Source organism: Gadus macrocephalus, chromosome 15, assembly GCF_031168955.1.
Source record: "Gadus macrocephalus chromosome 15, ASM3116895v1".
Taxonomy (NCBI): domain Eukaryota; kingdom Metazoa; phylum Chordata; class Actinopteri; order Gadiformes; family Gadidae; genus Gadus; species Gadus macrocephalus.
Genome location: NC_082396.1, coordinates 7,176,780 through 7,196,400, shown reverse-complemented (window position 1 = coordinate 7,196,400; position 19,621 = coordinate 7,176,780). Strand labels below are relative to the sequence as shown.

Below are 19,621 nucleotides of genomic sequence, written 5' to 3'. Positions count from 1 at the left end.
TGTGTGTGTGTGTGTGTGTGAGAGAGAGAGAACACAGTGGGGAACCAATGGGGTGAGGGTTCGGGCCCCGCGGTTCAGACGCCCCACAGGGTCACACTGCTATGTTTCAGGGAATCAAAAATAAACCCTTTTCATTGGTTTAGAGACAAAGGGGAACTGAAGCTCTGGGATATGTTAGGACACCATGTACAGTCCGAGGTTATGTCACAGGAGCGGGGCGTTCTCAACTTTCTGCTCCTCCAACTTTCTGCTCCTCGAAGGGGCGAGTCCAATGGACATTGACGCCCAGTCATTGGTCACAGGTGGCATCGCTCAGGCAACCCCTGGAGCTGGTTGGCCTTTCCGGTTCCACGTTTCTTTTTCAGCCTCCTGCTGGGTGTCTGGTGTCAGAGCAGCCAGCGCCAACTCGGTTCCGTGGTCGTGTTGCGCACTTGTCTAACTTCGGTCTCCAAGGAAGGCTCCTGAGCCTCTACCGTTCATCCAACTCCGACACCGGCCGAACAAGTGGGCACTCACCGGGAAACTTTGACTCTCGTAAAAAGGGGTTTGAACATGGCAGACAGCGAGGAGCAAGTAACTTCCACCACTTCCTTTGGAGAGGAACGGATCCACGGAGCGGACCTCAACGGAGCGGACGACGTGAACGAGGCCGCGGCCATAGAGCACTTCAACGTGGACGACATCGTGGACCTGGTAGGGGGAGCTCAGGACGCCATCGAGAGACACATAGCAGAGGAAAGTGCGCTCAATGAAGACCCTGAACTGTTCTCCTCTCAGCCGGAACCAGAACCAGAACCGGTTACTGTATCCGAGCCCGTAGACGTGTCCATGCCGGTAATAAGTGAGCCTGAGCCCGCGGCCGAGACCGAAGAGTCGACCCCGGTATCTGACGGTGTGGTTCTGTCGTCAGAAGAGCTGGTTGTCGAACCAGAGATAACCAGCCCCCCCACCCCGGAACCCAGCCTCCCCACCCCGGAACCCAGCCCCCCCACCCCGGAGCCCAGCCCCCCCACTCCGGAGCCCAGCCTCCCCAGCCCGGCCGCCCCCCCAGCAGCAGCCGCCGCGCCTCCGACCAGAGAAGAGGAACCTTCCGTCGCTCCGGCATCATGTAAGCATTTCCACCTGACGAGCGGGTCTGAGCGCCAGGTCCGGTCCCCAGACCAAGGTCCGGTCCTCAGACCAGGGTCTAGTCCTCTGACCGGTTCTATCTGCATGTTTGATATTTTAACAGTTTGTTTTTTCCGTTGAAACTGCTAGCGTAGCGCTCTGTAGCATAGCGCTCTGTAGGCGCTCTGCTCCTCCACCGCTCTGCTCACCGCTCCCCTCGGAAGGTACTGCGGTATGAACGGTTCGTTTCGCGGGGAAACGTCGTAATGTATGTTATGTTCTGGTTTGATGACCCAGACCAGATAATGTCATATTCCATCACCCGGAGCCCCGCGGCCTGCCTGCTCTCCTCCTTGTCCTCCCGTCAGCCCCATGAGGCGGCACACTGCGCCGCATGACGTCTGTCGTCAACTGAGAAGCAGCGATGCCTGTTTGATGTTCTGTAAAAGTAAAGCGAATGTTTGCCGTTTAATGGGTGCATGACTGCTCTCAAAATGACGGCTGTCAACCGAGGTCGACGCGGTGTTTGCTGCCGCGTCGCTAGTCCACCGCGCTAGCGGACCCACTCGTACTGTGTGTGTTTGGGGGGGGGGGGGGGCGCACACAGAAACACCGCGCCGCTAGCATGGGTGCCGTTAGCCCACCGCGGCGTTTGCCAAACTAGCATGGCATGCAGCATACGTGCTTGGATTAATCACAACAAAGGGCCGTGTCTCCATGGATAGGAGACCTCCTAGTGTAGGCTATAAAAAAAGACCTGCTCACTGCCTCTCCCACCCTTTGTTCTCAACGCCGCTCCCTCTCCTCCGCATCTCTAGTTAACCCGTACGACTAGGCTGTCCCTATTTACCCCGTTCGACTAGGCTGTCTCTATTTAACCCGTTAGACTGGGCTGTATCTAGCTCTTCTGTTGTTTCTAGTTAACCCATTGGACTGGGCTGCCTCTAGCCCTTCAGTTGTATCTAGGTAACCCTTGCCTGAAGGGCGGGGCCGCCTCTTCATACAAAGACCCACTGCCTGCTCCTAGCCTACAGGTTCCATCAACACGAGCTTTACTACTGCTAGCATACTGCATGGTCCCTTAGCACTGGTCTACTACATGGTCCCATAGCACTACATGTGGTTTCTGGGGACCCCAGGGACTGCTGGTCAGTGGGGGGTTGGACAGCCCCAGTGAGTTGGCATGGTCTTGTTTCTGTGAGATGCCCAGCCCAGTATAGAGGAGCAAGTGCATCACAGCCATCACCTTCAGACATCTTTATCACAAGCAGAATAAAAAAAAAATGCTAGTCGTCACAACACGTAGCAACTATCTCCTTACAGCACTAGTCTAATTTTTAACCTTCCTCCCAGCGGTAGCCTAGCACTAGCTTAAGTGCTAACCATCCTCCCAGCTTTATCCTAGTACTAGCCCTTATGGCTAACCATCCTCCCAGCTGTAGCGTAGCACTAACCTAATGGCTAACAATCCTTCCAGCTTTAGCCTAGCACCAGCCTTAGCCTAGCACCAGCCTTAAGGCTAACAAGCCTACCAGCGGCAGCCTAGCAATAGACTAGTGTTGCTCTGTGGAGGTTCGGCGGTCTGGAGTCCGCGACCATTAGACTGACAGCAGGAGGTCCCTAACCCTTCTGATAATGCTAGTTTAATGTCCAAAAAGGTTTCCATGGCAGCTTTTAGGATAACGTGTCCTTTTTAGTATTCCAAAACAGCAACTTGGGGAATGTTCACGAAGGAGAACAAGCGTTGGAACAATCCATTTCTTTTGTGTCTACTAAATCTGTAAACTGAGTGTAAAAGGTCTCCTGGCTCCCAGCATGTACTGGGGTCTTCCAGTGGACATTCAGTTCTTTAGGAGCTGGTAGCAGGTGGCCCAGTAGCCCCATCGTTTCCATAGCTTCACTGGGCTACTTATAGCGATGTCTCACTCATGATTGCTAGCTCAGGCTAACCTCTTGGTTCAGGCTAACCATGAATATTATGTCAGGCTAACCTGTTGGTTCAGGCTAACCTAGGAGTGAAGGAACACTCAAGGCATTAGTGTTCAAATGATGTCTTGGTTGAAGGTGTGAGTTGAGTGAACCACTTGTTCCAGTTGAATCTTACGAAAAGCTTGCAGATTAGCTTCATCATAAAATGCGTGTTTCAAGATGTTTTATGTCAATATGATAAAGCGTCCACCAGTGTTTGACTGGATACGTGTTCAGTTTAAGCTAATATGAAGGCTAAATGAGCCAATGAGAGCTCTTCTCTGGGCTGGCTTTAAATATGCCATACATCAAGTTCCCCAAATACCCAGTGGGTCTTTAAATACTGTGTGAGGCTGTTTAAAGAATCTCTTTTAGAAACTAGTTTCAGGTGACGCCAGCGGCTCAGAGGTGAACATGGGTTTCCCATTGCGTTGCAAGAGCTATAACTTGACTTTCTTTCACCCTGATCCTTATTGAGCCCAGTTTCCAGAGTCCAGCCTAGCTCTGCCCTGCACCACACACCCTCTCCTGGGGAGACTTTTCCCTAGTGAGCACAGTGGCTCCAACCAATGGGATGACATTGGTCTTTAATGATAATGGTTACAAAACAAATTGGGTCCGCTCTGACCGTAGTTCTGTAGGCAGCAGGCTGACCAACCATTGCCGTCTCCCTCTTTGTGCCATTTTTAAAGGATTGGGGCTCTGGTGTATGAACCTGAACACTAAACAAACCTGCTTCTGTTTTCATATCAAATAGCAGGTCATTGTTAACGAGGTTTACAACCTAGTACTAGTGCTTTAAACGCAGAATTTATAGGCTTTTTACTTTTTTTTAATTTTATCTTCACTTTAAAATATTTAGTTTGTATAAATTCTCAATGTTTTTGCTAACCCTTTTGTAATGTGGAACAAGCTTATTTTTTCCTCTTTTTTTTTACTTTACACTGTGGTCTTGTCCATTGTATAAGTTAAAACCACTGCTGTTTAGTTGGTAGCTGATCGGCTGGCTCTGTTACAATGTACTATCTGCTTTGGTTAGGCCTAAAAAAAAAAAATTGTTTGGTTACAGTTTCCGACCGACCCTGTCAATTTATGTGCGACCCAAATTATTTTATGAACTTTTATATAACTTCTTTTTTTTTTTTTATGCGAACTATAATCAAGTTTTGGTACAGCACCTCTTCATTCTGTACAAGGATGAGCGAATTTTCCCTACCTACCCATGACCTCAACTGACCTCAACTGACAACCAACAGGAACCAAATATTTTTTTTGGCCTTAACCAGTAGGAGAATCCTGATTGGCAAGGCTAGTTTGTTTGTCTTGTTTGTTTGACTAGTAGGCTAGGCGAGGGTAGCCAGTTGTGGTGCAACGGTTCACGGGTTACCCGTGATCCGTACGGGTCAAGTTGGGCGTTCACGTGATCGGCGAATGTTTAAAGGACCATTCCGGTATTAACATCATCAAGTATCGTAGCGAAATACAGTTTCTATTGTGTTTTATTTGGCGTTCCGTAAATCCCATTGAAACGGGAACCGGACATGTTTTTGTTTGGTTGTAGTCTTTTTCCCTCGGTTTTCCGTATCAACAGTAGGGCTAGAACCGAGCGAAAAGACTACAACCAACCCCCCTTGCAATGAGTCTTCCAACCGAAATCAATAGATTTACCAAATGCCAAATAAAACGCGATATTTAGCTGTATTTCGCCACCGTACTTGATGGAAATAAAAGAAGATGAGGATGTCTGCATTGCCTGCATCTCCTCAGGCAATGCAGGCATCCTGAATTGTAAATCCAGGGTTAGGGATTATTTACCATCATGTGAAAAAGAAGGAATAATGCCTCAGATTGCATTTTTTTTTAAATATTGACCATGCTTAAAGGAAGCAGGATTATTACCACATTTTTCACTTTATTTTGTTATCACACATTTGAAGATTTTATTTAAAGTCACATTTGTCTTGTTGTCTTTGCTCAACCGTGACACGATCCGAACCATGAGTTTTGTGATCCGTTGTACCCCTAGCCAGGCTTAACTAATAGGCTAGTAGGTTAGAATAGTTGGAAAGGTTAGTTGGTTTGGCCAGGGTAGCTAGGCTATTATGTAAGACAGGCTCGATAGGCGAAGTAGGCGATAGGCGAAGAAGGCGATCCACCAGTGCTCAGTGGCCAAGTCTGGTATTGCAGGTGTTTAGGCGGGCTGTGGACGGGTCCCTCGATTCAAGGGGCCCCGAAGTAAATATCTCCGTTCACTCCAATACAAGTGGGGAACAGGAATGTGTCTCCGCAAAAAATTTCTGGATATCAATCGAAGGCTCATAATTATCTTTATACCATGTTCCAAAAAAATGTAAGTTCTCTTTTTTTTTTTTTTTGCTGGAGGAGAAGGAGGGGTGGGCAGCTGATGGTAGTCGTAGTGAAACAAATGTTGTTTCGGCCCGGCATACAAGATGGCCTAGTGCACGGATCTGTTAACTTCTCGTGTCCTAGGTTTTTCCTTTCACTTAACACAAATAACGTTGATGGTTTTTAGGCACTGTGGTGACTTTTTTTAGACTGCTACAGCTGCTGCTCAATAACTCTCACGTTCCTCTGCTTGCGATCATTGCGATTCACCATTTATTGATCCATTTATTCAAAAGATCCAAAGACAAAGAATGGGTGCTTTACGGTTTCATTTTTATAATATTGTTAATAGTCTAATAAACATTTCAGTTGCGTTGGTATTACATTTGTAATTTGCTTGTTTAGCTATGTATGATAGTTAACAATGCTGGTGTATTGCAATTATTTATGTGGGTACAGGGCTCCAGACTAACTTTTTCCTTGGGTGCACTGGTGCGCCTAAAGTTTTAATTTGGGTGCACCAGCACGTATTTATGGTGCACCCAAGTTTTGAGTTGTTGACGGGGGGGGGAAGGGGCGTTGAACCGTGCCTGCCTTGCGCTGAGTTGTTGAGGGGGGGGGCGTTGGACCGTGCCTGCCTTGCGCTGAGTTGTTGACGGGGGGGGGGGGGGCGGCAACTGCACCGGTTGCACCGTCGATATTGACGACCTCTGTCTCCGGAGAGACGCCTGTACGATAAGTGCGCCGTGGTCCATGGGAACACCCACAAATGGTGACTCCATTATCGGAGGAGGTGGCTAGGAAGCTGCGCACGCCGATATAAGTAGTCAATCTCCGGGTAGACTCGCTGAAAAGCTGCTCCCGACCAGGTTTGGTTGCGAGCGTAAGTCACCAATGGTGATACAGCGACGCTTAAAGAGATCGACTTTCATGGTACAGCTAACCCAGGCTTTCAGCTCAACATACCTCGCTAACCCTCTAATCGAGCTTCGTAGTACAGGCCCCTGGATTGGGCTTCGCGGGTTTGTTTACCGGCGTTGCTATTGTTACCGGTCTTGCGTGTTCCAACAGTTTATTAGGTATCTAATAAATCGCTGTCTAATCAATACTTCATTCACTGCCTTTTCCGTGGTTATTGCAATATTATGAATAGACTGCTCTGTAAAAAAATAATAATAATTATACCAGATACATTTTCAGTCGCACTACCCCGAATTCTAGGCGCATGTGCGCCCAAATTAGGCGCACTCTGGAGCCCTGGGGTAGGCTACTACAACTTTGTTGCTGGTCGATATGTAATCATTTATTTGTATATCAATTATTGATTGCATTTTTCGTCAATAGTTCGTTGGAAGGAATCTGTTTCTTAAGCAATAACATTGAACTGTATTTTTTTTCTAGGCCTACATTTACTATGTTGTTGGTGTTGTGTTACATGGAGCAATCTTTTATGTTTATGAAGTTAACTTATACTTCCATGGTCGGTAAACAATGCGACTGCCCTCGTTCAGACCTCTCGCTTATGATGCTACAATGCTAACAATGCTAGAAACTGACCCATTATAAAATAGGCTAGAAAACGAGAATCTTTCTCCATCCGGTATGTCATGAACTATGGCGTGGCTAGGCTCCCATGATGCGGAAGCAAATCTCTCCTTGATGTTGCCCTGCGCCATTGAGCAGTTTTCATAGGAATGAATGGGCGGCCATGTTTTAGTCCGCTGTCCTTTCTTTAATAGGTCCCATGGTTCTGACTTGCCCTGGTCTCCATATCTCTGTAGTCAGGACCCAGAAGTGTTCTTTGGGACCCAACCACACGACTCATCCATCCCAGGGTTTTCGGGAATGTTCTGCACATCCACAATCTGGTTTGACCCATTTGGGGTCCAGACCAGGAGATCTGTGTACATGTTCTAACGGGGTTCCCTCTGGGCGCCTCTATCTTTCTCTGCTTTACTCACACCTCCCTTTCTCTCCACAGATGAACCTTCTCTTCCCATTTCTCTGCCCACTTCTCTGATGCATTTCCCTACAGGCAAGTCCTCTCCTCTCGTCTGTTTCCTCCTCCTCCTTACCCGTCACTGCATGTCAGGACTGCCTTGAGCTAACGTTTTAGCATGTTGAGCTCAATGTTTCCTACGTCTCTGCCTTGCATTGGTCTTTGAGTGATTTGGACAAATCCTCTCAAGGGGCAATATTGAGGTTTTATTTGTATTCCCCCCCCCCTCCCATTGTTTTATTTCCCAGCACCACATGTTTTGGGTTAATAATTTGATTCCTCCCAACTTGATCCCCTCATTTGATTGTATTTTTGTTGTTTATGTGCAGTTGAACTTCATGTTGTGATCGTTAAGACCCCTAAGGAGAGGTTCCTGCATGTCTTGATGCACCATACCTGGAGTACTGATCCTCCTTGTTTGTCTGCTCCCCCCGGCCAGCCATGACAGCAACTAACCAACGTAGAACACAAGTGTTCTTATCTCTAGAAGCCAGCCAGCTTGTATGCTAGCCTGTAGAATACATCTAGAACACAAGTGTCCTTTACCTCTAGAATCCAGCCAGCTTGTAGGGTCGCCTCTAGAATACATCTAGGACACGGGTATCCTTGACCTCTAGAACCCAGCCAGCTTAGCTTGTAGGGTAGAATGCATCTAGAACACAATTCTCCTTTACCTCTAGAACCCCGCCAGCTTAGCTTGTAGGGTAGAATACATCTAGTACACAATTATCCTTTACCTCTAAAACCCAGCCAGCTTGTAGGGTCGCCTGTAGAATACATCTAGAACACAAGTCTCCTTTACCTCTACACTCCAGCCAGCTGTAGGGCAGCCTGTAAAATACATCTAGAACTGCCTCCTTTACGTGGGGGTCAGATGGAGGGATTGTACATTCTACCAGCATGTGATTGTGGACTGGTTTGTGGTCGGGTGTCTTGAGTGTGTATTTGATCCGTTCTGCATTCTCCTTTCCTGCTGAAGCACTGGGACAGAAGGGTGAGTCCCCTGCTCCCATCTCTCCCCTTTCTCCTCTGCACTCTCCCGACTCCCTGGAGGAGCTCTCTCTGACAGAGAGTCCTAACCAGCCCCCCTCCTCCTGGGCTGCTGCTCCGCTGGGCTCCTCGTCCGCCGCCCCCCAGGGCGCTCCTTGGGGCGGACTGGATGACGCAAAGAACCCAGTGGATCTGCTGGACCCCCTAGCCGGGCCTTACCTGAGCTTAGGGAAGGACCCGGAACTCCAGCCCAACTTGTGTGAAGACAGCGGGGTCTCGTTCTCACCTGAAGAAAAGCCCTTTGGCTCCTCCGGCCCCTCTCCCACCCAGCCCCAGAGGATGGTCCCAGACTCCCCCTCTCCCACCCAGGCCCATAGGATGTTCCCAGACTCCCCCTCTCCCACCCAGGCCCAGAGGATGTTCCCAGACTCCCCCTCTCCTACCCAGGCCCAGAGGATGTTCCCAGACTCCCCCTCTCCTACCCAGGCCCAGAGGATGGTCCCAGACTCCCCCTCTCCCACCCAGGCCCAGAGGATGTTCCCAGACTCCCCCTCTCCCACCCAGGCCCAGAGGATGTTCCAAGACTCCCCCTCTCCCACCCAGGCCCAGAAGATGGTCCCAGACTCCCCCTCTCCCACCCAGCCCCAGAGGATGGTCCCAGAGTCCCCCTCCTCCTGGGAGACCCAGCTCCCAGCCTCGGAAGACAAGTACAGGGTCACCATGGATACAGCCCCCATCGGCTCATCCCGATATCAGGTAGATCTCCATAGCAACGAGTCTGACGAAGAGGATGATTTGATGTGCGAGAAGAAGAATAACCCGTTTGACGGCTTCTCCCCGCTGGCGGACGCGCCCTACTCCCATTTTGAGGAGGATCTGTCTGGCTGCAGGGCCACTAAGGTGTCTGAGAGTCCTACCCCAGACCTGGTCCAGTACAGGCAGGCCGGAGACCCCCTAGGAAGCCTGCCGGCGGCCTTTGATGAGGGCAAACCCTACGAGTCGAGCAAAACTGCTGCGGAGGCCTCTGTTCAGCTGATGAGTCAGTACTCGTCTGCTCTGAAAGAATACGATGATGATGATGAGGAAGAAGACTCTCCTCTTCCCCAGTCCCTACCAGACCTCCTGAAGTCTTCCCCTCTGAACCCGGACAAACCAGACTCTGGTTCTTCAGAAGGAAGTCCAGAGCAGAGTCCGGTCCTGGAGCGTCGGATGATGGAGTCTCCCAACCCTCCCATTAACTTGTCGGCCATTAACCCCTTCACGTTGGATTCCAAAGTGTGCCTGCTGAAGGAGATGGCGGAGGCGACGGAGGCCAAGTTAGCTGGCAAACCCAAAGCAGGAGAAGACCAATTTTCCGGGGCCTTTGACCTCGTCAAGGAGGTGCAGGAAGTATCTCCCGCCCGGGCCCGAGAGGAGGAGCCAGTCCAAATTGAGCAGAAGGATTGGTTTTCAAGTATCGATTCTCCCAAAATGCCTGAGAAAATCCAACCACTGAATTTTGAAAGCAAGAAAACCCTGGCTGAGGATTCGGACTCTGAGTCCCCAACGGCAGACTCGCTGTCTCCGGTTCTGGAGGCCATGGCGAAGAACCCGGCCAGCTTCCAGGTGGAGTCTGAGAAGGAGGTGGAGCTGGCAGACGAGGTCTCGGAGCACGAGGTCTCCTCTGAGGAGTTTGAGTTCATCGAGAGGCCAGCGCGGGGTGTCATGGATGAGTTCCTGGAAGCGTTCGATAATTCAAAGTTTGCCTCCTCCAAGGTTCCAGAGATCCCTCTGGATGATGAGCTTAGCTTTGAGAAGAAGGAAATCACTTGTGCAAAATTACCTACACCAATAGAGGAGAAGGAGGTTCCCAGCGAGGGCTCCTATCTTCTCCTCACCCAGGAGACCTCATTAGCACAGAAGAACAAGGCAGAGCCGGAGAAGGTGGCTCTGGACAAGCCTCCAAGCCCAGCTACTAGCCCCCAGGCCCTCCCCAGCAAGCCCACAGAGGGCGTGGCTGAGAAGATGACAGGGGCCATTAGACTGTTTCAGATGCCCAGCCTGAAGATGGAAACAGGTAAACACAAGCCTACCCAGTCCTCCATGGTCCTCATCCTCATCACCTCGTCACCTTTAAGTTCTCCTCTGTTCCTCCTCTCCTCCGGTACGACACCCCCCCACTCCCCCCCCGGTCCACCTCCTTCACGTTCTCCTGAGTTCTCACATTCACCCCTTCATCGCATCAACTTTGCTTTAACCATCGCATCAACTTTGATTTAACCATTGCATCATGTTGCCTATCTGACTCACTCACAATTGATTACACCATTGCATTTAATTTTGAGCTTGGTATTTGTGTGCATCCATAACCTCTTCCCCTCCAGAGGGTAATGCACTGGAACAGATGCTCTGTTTGAACGGTATGTAATGGGACATCACGATGTTAAAGTCCTCGTCTTACTTCTACTGAGACTCTATTTAACGAGATGTTGTGGCGGAACAACCGCAGGGATGATGGGTAATGGAGTTCACCACCCAGAGGTCCATGGATCTCTGAGTGGTGTTAACTTCCTGTTCTCTAAATAGTGTCTGAAACCTAGCACCTACGACCCCACCCTGCTGCACAGCCCCCACCCTCCCCCTGGGCTATCAGGGACCACATCTGTCTGTAAAGAGGGGATGTATAGATCATTACTGGGACAAAGGTCAGGCCTCCTCTGAGAGACCTGGCTGATGATTCATTCACACTTCTCCAGTAACAGCAGGACTGGTCTAGAGGGGTGGCCTGGTACAGGCTGGTCTAGTGTTAGCCTGGTACAGGCTGGTCTAGTAGTGGTCTGGTACAGGCTGGTCTAGTGTTAGCCTGGTACAGGCTGGTCTAGTAGTGGTCTGGTACAGGCTGGTCTAGTGTTAGCCTGGTACAGGCTGGTCTGGTACATGCTGGTCCAGTGGTGGACTGGTACAGGCTTCTCTAGAGGGGTGGACTGGTCTAGAGGGGTGGACTGCTGTATGATTACATAATGTAAGCGAATGGGACTTTGCTCTAGGATGGCCTGTGTTTAGTGGGTTGGGTTCTGTAGGAGATGCTGAGCTGGTGATGAGTGGTTAAGGCGAGTCCAGGGGTGCAGTGGCTCGGGCATGTCTTTTTATTTTTTTTGCCATCGATTCAATTTTCCTACAGTGGATGAGACACTTTCTGATTGCATTGTATTGATTCACTTTTGAACCATTTCGATTGTTGGGAGGAGATTTTTGTAATTTCCTCATGAATATTCATGATGGCACTGCTGTCCATGCCACCATAAGTCTTCATGACTCAGTGCTGCCGTCCAGTTCATCAGGGGACTTTTGGAGGGGAGAAATGTGTTAAATGCAAAATATTGACCTGGTTCTGTATATCGTTAGCGCTTCTCTCTGGAGCCAACCGGGCCTTAGAGCACTTCTCCTTTAGTTGTCTGAAGAAAGTGTGAGAGCCCAGGGCAGCGTGTGGGGATCGCCCTCTGGTGGATCGTCTCCGGTACTGTCGGCTTGGTGCACTGCTACTGCTTACCAGGCGGTGGCATCACAGAGTAGCTGTGGTGTTTATGATGCAGGTTGGTTTATTGGAGGGGTCAGCGTTTATGATGTATGTTGATCTGTTTGAGGGGTTGTCGTGTTTATGCTGATGGCTGGTGCGAGTCAATAGTCAGGGTAAGTTAGTCTCCAGGTAACCTGGAGTGATGTTGTTGGACATCTTCAGTCTTCTACTTGTGGTTCTGGATTCAGAGAATTGTGTCTGACCTCAAAGCAGCAGTTAGCTCCGTGGCAGACAGCCTCAATCAATCCAGGAACAATAGATTAGATGGTGCAAGGTGGAGGGAGGGGTGGTTATCGCTGCGTCAGACCTACAGATTAGTGAGCTGCTATATGCTGATCTCTGACCAGAGGGAGGTGGGGGGGAAGGCTCCGGTGTGACTCGGCACAGAGGGAGTCTGAGGCAGCAGGAAGCCTTTCACTTACTGCAGCCGCTACTCTGGAGAAAGGCCTCCTTCGCTCTCTGCTGGAAGAGGACCATCATGGAGAATTACCCCTTTGAGAGCCCTGCTGAGCCTCTGTCCTCCACCGCCACCTGGAGGACCGTTGGTAATGCCCTCTTCTCTCTGGTCCGCTTGGGTGTTCTGTTGGCCAGAGGACCTGGACCGGAGACCCACGCTGCTGTTACGGACTACCGGCAACGACATGAGAGGGTTAATGTGGTGGTGACATGAGAGGGTTAATGTGATGGTGACATGAGAGGGTTAATGTGGTGGTGACATGAGAGGGTTAATGTTGTGGGGGAAGGTGTGGAATGGGGTTGAAGTGTACCACTGAAGACGAGATGGCAGAATATTCCAGAATGTGTTGAGGACCTTTGAGCGTGTGATGAGGGGCTGACCTCATGTAGCGGGGTAATGATTTGCTAAAAGGGGGGGAGTTTTCAGGTGATTGGTGTGGCAGTTCAGATCCACAGGTTTGATAACTATATGAAGTGTCCACATACAGACACTGGTGTTCCTCAACGGGTCCACCCCCTTGACCCACAAACATTACAATATGTTTCCCAAAATGACTGTAATAAATTAGCCCTATGTACGGTCAAAAGCCGGAACCATCTGTGCAGAACTGAAGGGTTCCTTTATTCATGATCTTATTTCTCCGGGGCCTGTGACACTCGGCCCTCTCTCAGCCCTTTGCTGGGCTATTCGCTCATCTAACCCAACACACCACTTGAAGTGCTATATTTAGAAACCACAGGTAGACTTTTTTTTTCTTTTTTTCTGGGCTAAGATGCAGTCTGAACATACCTGTAGGGTTCCAGCTGTCCTGAGGGCAGTGGGGGGTTCGTTCACAGTAGGCAAGGACCAGTGACTTAACTGGGATTAAAGCATATTGCTGGGGGCATTGATTCCAACGGACTACGGTAGCTTTATTATTAAACATTGTGGGGAAGAACTCTTTGGTCTGCGGTACGGATGAACTGAAGATTGTGCCTTGACTCGCTCTTTATTGAACTGAAGCCGTTCAGGAGAGATCCAGTACTGCACAGGAAGAACCTCCCTCTCCCTCCCACCCTCCCTCCCTCTCTGTGTCTGAGCTGCCGTTAGCAGAGCTGCTTTGCTGCAGGCTAGCGGAGCTTCAAGATGGACGTCAAACGGGGTTGGTGTTGATATGATGGCTGTAATGTGTGTTTAGTGACCGAGCTGTAACGGTGCGTAGACCGCCGTGTGTAGCGAACGGGCGGTATAGTAGACGGGCCGTGTAGCGGACGGGCGGTGTAGCAGACGTTTGTTATTGAACGGTGTGGAGGTTAAACCGGGCGGCGGACCGGCGGTCTATCTTTAGCTGCTAGCTCGTGATGCTACCATATGTATCATTACGAGCCCCGCCTCTCTTTACACCGGGCGGCCCGTTATGCCCGTTACAACCCGCCCGGTATAACGGGCCCGTTACAACCTATCTTACAGTTTAGCATTTAGCAGACTCTTTTATCCAAAGCGACTAACAATAAGTACTCACCGTTAACAACCCGCCGGTTATACCCTAACGGTTTATTTAACGGTTCGCGGTCATTCCGTCTGACGCATCTCCTAACAGTGGTCACGTGTTTATGTCGTGTGTTGAACGAATCCGGGGTCACGTGGTCTGGACTGCTGCAAATTGTAACTTCGGATTTAAAGTCTTTATCGGCTCATTGATGCCCGCTGTGCCGTTTAAGGAGTGGTTGGTCCGCTGTCAGAGCTGGTGTCTGACCAGGTGTCAGACACAATTGCTGTCACCAAGACTGCGGAAAAATTAATCTTTTCTATAGACTGTAGTGTCGGTGTACTGTCCATCCCTTGGACCTGAGGGACTGTCCATCCCACAGACCGGAGAATGACTGTCAGATCACCAGGCCACCTCTAGCACCAGGCCGCAAGTAGCCCCAGAGTGTGAACCAGAGTGTGGCCCTGATGGAGCGGCAGCCCCCCTCTCCGGGTGAACCCGAGCCCTTGTCAGGTCTAATATAGTCCACTGACCTGCCCGGAATCTCCTGGGAAACCTGAGCCTTGCTGACCTGGATCAGCTGTCCAGGACCCCCCTGCTCCCCCCCCACCAGGCTCCCCCTGCTCTGGACTCCACTGCCTCTCTCATCTGCACTGGGATGATACTATTGATCCTGTATTGATCAGGATGGTTCCAGTGGTTCTGGACTGGATGAGGTCCTGCGTGTCGATTTCAAACCAGAATATGCCATGTTAGCTATACTCTGCAGCGCTACGGACTAGCGAGGCTAAGCTATGTTGGCTACACTCGGCAGCACTACTGCCTAGTGAGGCTAAGCTATGCTAGCCATACTCTGCAGCTCTACGGCCCATTGAGGCAGGCCTGCTATCCTGATGCTCCTCCTCTCCTCCCCAGTGTCCGAGCTGCTGTACTGGCGTGATGTGAAGACCACGGGGGTGGTGTTCGGTGCGGCGCTGCTGCTGCTGCTGTCCCTCACGGCCTGCAGCATCGTCAGCGTGGCGTCCTACGTTGGGCTGGCGCTGCTCTCCGTCACCGTGGCCTTCAGGATCTACAAGGGCATCCTGCAGGCCATCCAGAAGTCTGATGAGGGACACCCCTTCAAGTAAGGCTCACCTCAAATCCGGGGATGGGGGTCAACCTAACCAGTAGGTGCGCTACAGTATTGTGACGGTGTTGTGATGACGTTGTCTCCTGTGCTAGGCTGTACCTGAACCAGGAGGTGGCGCTTTCTGAGGACGTGGCCCACCGATACAGCGACATGCTGCTTTCCCGCATCAACAGGGCCGTGGTGGAGCTGAGGCGGCTCTTCCTCGTGGATGACCTGGTGGACTCCATTAAGGTGAGGGGCGGGGCCTGGGGGACCCCATTAAGGGGCGGGGCCTGGGGGACCCCATTAAGGGGCGGGGCCTGGGGGACCCCATTAAGGGGCGGGGCCTGGGGGACCCCATTAAGGGGCGGGGCCTGGGGGACCCCATTAAGGGGCGGGGCCTGGGGGACCCCATTAAGGGGCGGGGCCTGGGGGACTCCATTAAGGGGCGGGGCCTGGTGGACTCTGTTAAGGGGAGGGGCCTGGCTGCAGGGGAGGGGCCTGGCTGCAGGGGAGGGGCCTGGCCACAGGGTGTGTGGCCTAGAGAGCTCTATAGAAGAGTCATTATGTTTGTTTGGTCCTCAGTTTGCTGTTCTCATGTGGATCCTGACCTACGTTGGTGCATTCTTCAACGGACTAACGCTCCTCATTCTGGGTAAGATTCAACCACACCCTACGGCATTCTGGCTGGTAATGTACATGCTGCTGCATTCTGGGTAATACAACTCCAACACTGCTTCTTCCAGGTCTGGTGGCCGTGTTCAGCTGCCCCATCATCTATGAGAAGCACCAGGTGAGGGTTTACCTTTGACCTTTACCACGCTGTTACTCTTGACCTTTACCACACTGTTACTCATGACCTTTAACCTTTACCGAACTGTTCTTCATGGTTGTGGTTGTGAGCTCTGTTGTTGTTATTGTCTCCAGGCGCAGATCGACCACTACGTAGCGATGGTCAGCGGCCGCATCACGGACATCGTTGGAAAGTGAGAAGCCACTGACACGGGGGTGCTGGAGGGGGGGGGGGGGGGGGGTATTGGTGGTGGTGGTGGTGTTGAGGGTGGGGTCAGGTGTGGTGGTGGTGGTCATTCTAACCCGGTCTCCTCCCAGGGTCCAGGCGATGGTTCCTGGCACCAAACGCAAGGCGGAGTAGGGGACGGACGGAGAAGCAGAGGTGGTGGAGGAGAGGCGGTGGAGGAGGAGAAGAGGAAGAGAGGCGGAGGTTTTCATTTGTCAACTTGTTCTGGGTTCAGGATTGTTTAGTGTTCTTTGGAGAGCTGACCTGGAGTTTGAATCCTTCATCAAACCAACACTGATCTGATGCCTTGCTCATAAGACATTCAAATCACCCGTCATCGACCCCTGACCCGGGCCTGGTGCATCCTGGGAGATCCGGCCAGCTGGACTATGTTTTAGTTTTTTTCCACCAAGTTGAGCAAAGAGCCGTTTTATTGTGGTGGGGGGGGGGTGTTCATGTTGTTGTGAAGGTGGGGTGTCTAGTATTGTGGGGGGGAGGGGTCTACAGTGTTGTGAGGGTGGGGGGGGGGGGGGGGGGGGGTTGTTTTTTTAAGTTGATGATTTGACGTCATTTGCTGAGGCGTCCCCTACCCTGGCTCCTCCCCTCCAACCTCTGGCCCTGTCTGATTTGTCAGTGGGTGGGCAAGGAGGGGTGTGTGGGCGGGACTTCTACATTAGCACTTCATTCGCTTCTCAGTCCCAAGCTTGGGATATGTCATCGCAGCCATCGCGTATCAAACATTTGGTGAACTGGTTTACAAGCATATTAAAGTTAGAACAGTGTGGAGCCCATATTTAACGCTGCAACGTAACTCAAAAACTTATTTGTTATGCAAGTATTTGTGAATGATGTTCATACTTCACTAGTGTCCGTAGCGCCGTGTCTGTGGAATGCATTGTGAGACGTAAACGATTACAATAAAGCTTGGAAAATGACCCCATGTGGACTGGTTTCTTCTAGACACAACCATCAACCAGCACTTAATGACCCTTTGTACTGTCTTACCCAGGGATGGGCAACTTTCATGATAAAGAGGGCCACAATTTTTCATCACCATCAGAGGGCCACGTGACTGTGCACTTCAACGAAAACTGAGAGAATCCTCAAAATTTTGAAATTGATATGATTTCCTGTATTCTGGTGCATTTTGGGGATGGCCACTACCTACAAAATCTTCCAGATTCATAGGCTATGTCCTTGTCTGGTATGTTCATTGAATTGTCTGTACTGTCTTACCCCTACCTGCTTCTTGGAGACGTCTGTACTGTCTAACCCCTACCTGCTTCTAAGAGACACGTCGGTACTGTCTAACCCCTACCTGCTTCTTGGAGACGTCTGTACTGTCTAACCCCTACCTGCTTCTTAGAGACGTCTGTACTGTCTAACCCCTACCTGCTTCTTAGAGACACGTCTGTACTGTCTAACCCCTAACTGCTTCTTAGAGACGTCTGTACTGTCTAACCCCTACCTGCTTCTAAGAGACACATCGGTACTGTCTAACCCCTACCTGCTTCTTAGAGACGTCTGTACTGTCTAACCCCTACCTGCTTCTTAGAGACACGTCTGTACTGTCTAACTGCTTCTTGGAGACACGTCTGTACTGTCTAACCCCTACCTGCTTCTTAGAGACACGTCTCTGTACTGTCTAACCCCTACCTGCTCTTCATTGACCATCTGTATTCTTAATTATATTATTAACGAAACACGGAATGTTTTAGAACAGGGTTTGGTTTTGACTTTATTTCCGCCCTCTTTGCTTCAAACCAGAAGTTCTGACAGAAGGTTCCAGTAGTTCCCGTGGCCCTCACTGAGTGGACAGGCTGACTTCAGGACTAGGTTTAATAAAACCTTTTCTACAGGTCAAGGCATCCTGTAGACATTGTCATTACTGAAGAACAGCATCCAAACAAGGTCGTGATGATAATGGGATTGTTGGACCCATTGGTGTGAGTGGAACCAGCGACCGTTCTCCTGGTGTGAGTGGAACCAGCGACCGTTCTCCTGGTGTGAGTGGAACCAGCGACCGTTCTGGTCTGAGTAGAACCAGCGAGTGTTCCCCTGGTCTAAGGGAAGGCGTGCAGGATTGGTGGGTGTCCGGTGTGCTGGAGGAAGCGTAGCAGGTCTGCGGGCGCCATGCCCAGGGTGGCAGTGTTGGTCATGGGGTGCAGGTGGACTGCCGGGTGCCCCCCCTGGACCAGGTCCTCGTCCAGAAGCAGCTTCACGCCGCCGTCCGTATCGAACAGCAGGGCCAGCGCCGACGCACAGCCCCGCCCCACCTGGGGAACCGGCGGTACAATACTCCCTTTAGAACCCTTTCTATACCTTTGGTTCTGTCTGAGTTCCAGAATGCTGTGTGTGTGTGCTCACCTTTAGTTTTTCCAACATGGCCGCCTCATCAGCCAGGCGCAGGTTTCCACTCCCCAGACCGAGATGCTTTGAGAGGTCACCCAGATTCACCTGCAGAGAACCAGGACACATAGATCCATCATATATGTATGCATGCAAATTCATCAGCTCTGAAAATGCTAGATTCTGTGTACCATGCAGCATTACGATTTGTCTCTGCCTACGTTTCCCAACGCACCATAGCAATTTGTATGAGAAAGTTAGTCTGTCTTCCTTATATACCCAAACTGTACATATCCAGTTACTCAGCACTGACCTACTGACAAATGGAAATTATGCTTTATTGTGATTTGTCTTGTGTTTTGTATTGTATTTTAAATGTGAATTTTGTTTTTGTAAATGTTAAACGTGAAATGTTATTTATGCTGCCTTCTTGGCTAGGACTCCCTTGAAAAAGAGATTTTAAATCTCAATGGGAAAATTTCTTGGTCATATAAAGGTTAATAAAAAAAACATAGAACCAGGACACATAGAACTACCATACACATAGCACCAGGACACAGAACAAGGACAAATAGAACCAGGACACAGAACCACTATCCATACAGAACCACCATACACATAGAACCACTATACACATAGAAGCAGGTCCCATAGAACCAGGACAGAGTGTTCTCTGACCTGCCGGTCATGGCGAACGGTCACGAGCCATAATGTCTTCTTCTTCTTGTCTTTAAGGAAGAGGTTCTTGGTCACGGCTCCGCCCACTTCCTGTAGGTGGGGCATCATCTCCTCCACCGTGAACACCTGAGGATGGGTCGGTTTAAATGCTTTGGCAACACATATGTCCTGCTAATGAAGAAGAACCCACCTCCTCCTCCAGTAGAACCCACCTTCTCCTCCTCCAGTAGAACCCACCTCCTCTCCTCCTCCAGTAGAACCCACCTCCTCCTCCTATAGTAGAACCCAACCCCTCCTACAGTAGAACCCACCTCCTCCTCCTATAGTAGAACCCAACCCCTCCTACAGTAGAACCCACCTCCTCCTCCAGTAGAACCCACCTTCTCCTCCTCCAGTAGAACCCACCTCCTCCTCCTCCAGTAGAACCCACCTCCTCCTCCTATAGTAGAACCCAACCCCTCCTATAGTAGAACCCAACCCCTCCTACAGTAGAACCCACCTCCTCCTCCTATAGTAGAACCCAACCCCTCCGACAGTAGAACCCATCTCCTCCTCCTATAGTAGAACCCAACCCCTC

At 50.6% G+C, this 19,621-nt stretch overlaps 2 protein-coding genes across 6 annotated transcripts in view; one reads left to right on the top strand and one right to left on the bottom strand.

The window, feature by feature from the left end:
* Nucleotides 1-274: 274 nt before the first annotated feature.
* On the top strand, nt 275-16,952 carry LOC132472869 (reticulon-4-like). Of its 5 annotated transcripts, XM_060072680.1 has the most exons (9): nt 275-1,108; nt 7,403-7,456; nt 8,400-10,466; nt 14,807-15,014; nt 15,113-15,251; nt 15,585-15,654; nt 15,746-15,792; nt 15,927-15,985; nt 16,110-16,952. In XM_060072680.1, the coding sequence occupies exons 1-9, from the start codon at nt 553-555 to the stop codon at nt 16,150-16,152; spliced, it is 3,243 nt and encodes a 1,080-aa protein (XP_059928663.1). In that variant the 5' UTR covers nt 275-552; the 3' UTR covers nt 16,153-16,952. The 5 variants fall into 5 exon arrangements, with proteins under 5 accessions (XP_059928663.1, XP_059928665.1, XP_059928666.1 ...); XM_060072682.1 differs by lacking the exon at nt 8,400-10,466 and having other exon boundaries at nt 360-1,108; XM_060072683.1 differs by lacking the exons at nt 7,403-7,456; nt 8,400-10,466 and having other exon boundaries at nt 361-1,108.
* Nucleotides 16,953-17,729: 777 nt separating this feature from the next.
* The window catches only part of LOC132473637 (prolyl-tRNA synthetase associated domain-containing protein 1-like), a 3,884-nt gene continuing 1,992 nt past the window's right edge, over nt 17,730-19,621 (bottom strand). The window contains exons 2-4 of the mRNA XM_060073842.1: nt 19,045-19,212; nt 18,385-18,474; nt 17,730-18,293 (exon numbers count right to left, since the gene is read on the bottom strand). Coding sequence (XP_059929825.1) covers nt 18,081-18,293; nt 18,385-18,474; nt 19,045-19,212 — 471 coding nt within the window. The 3' untranslated portion in view covers nt 17,730-18,080. The remainder of the gene's footprint in view (nt 18,294-18,384; nt 18,475-19,044; nt 19,213-19,621) is intronic.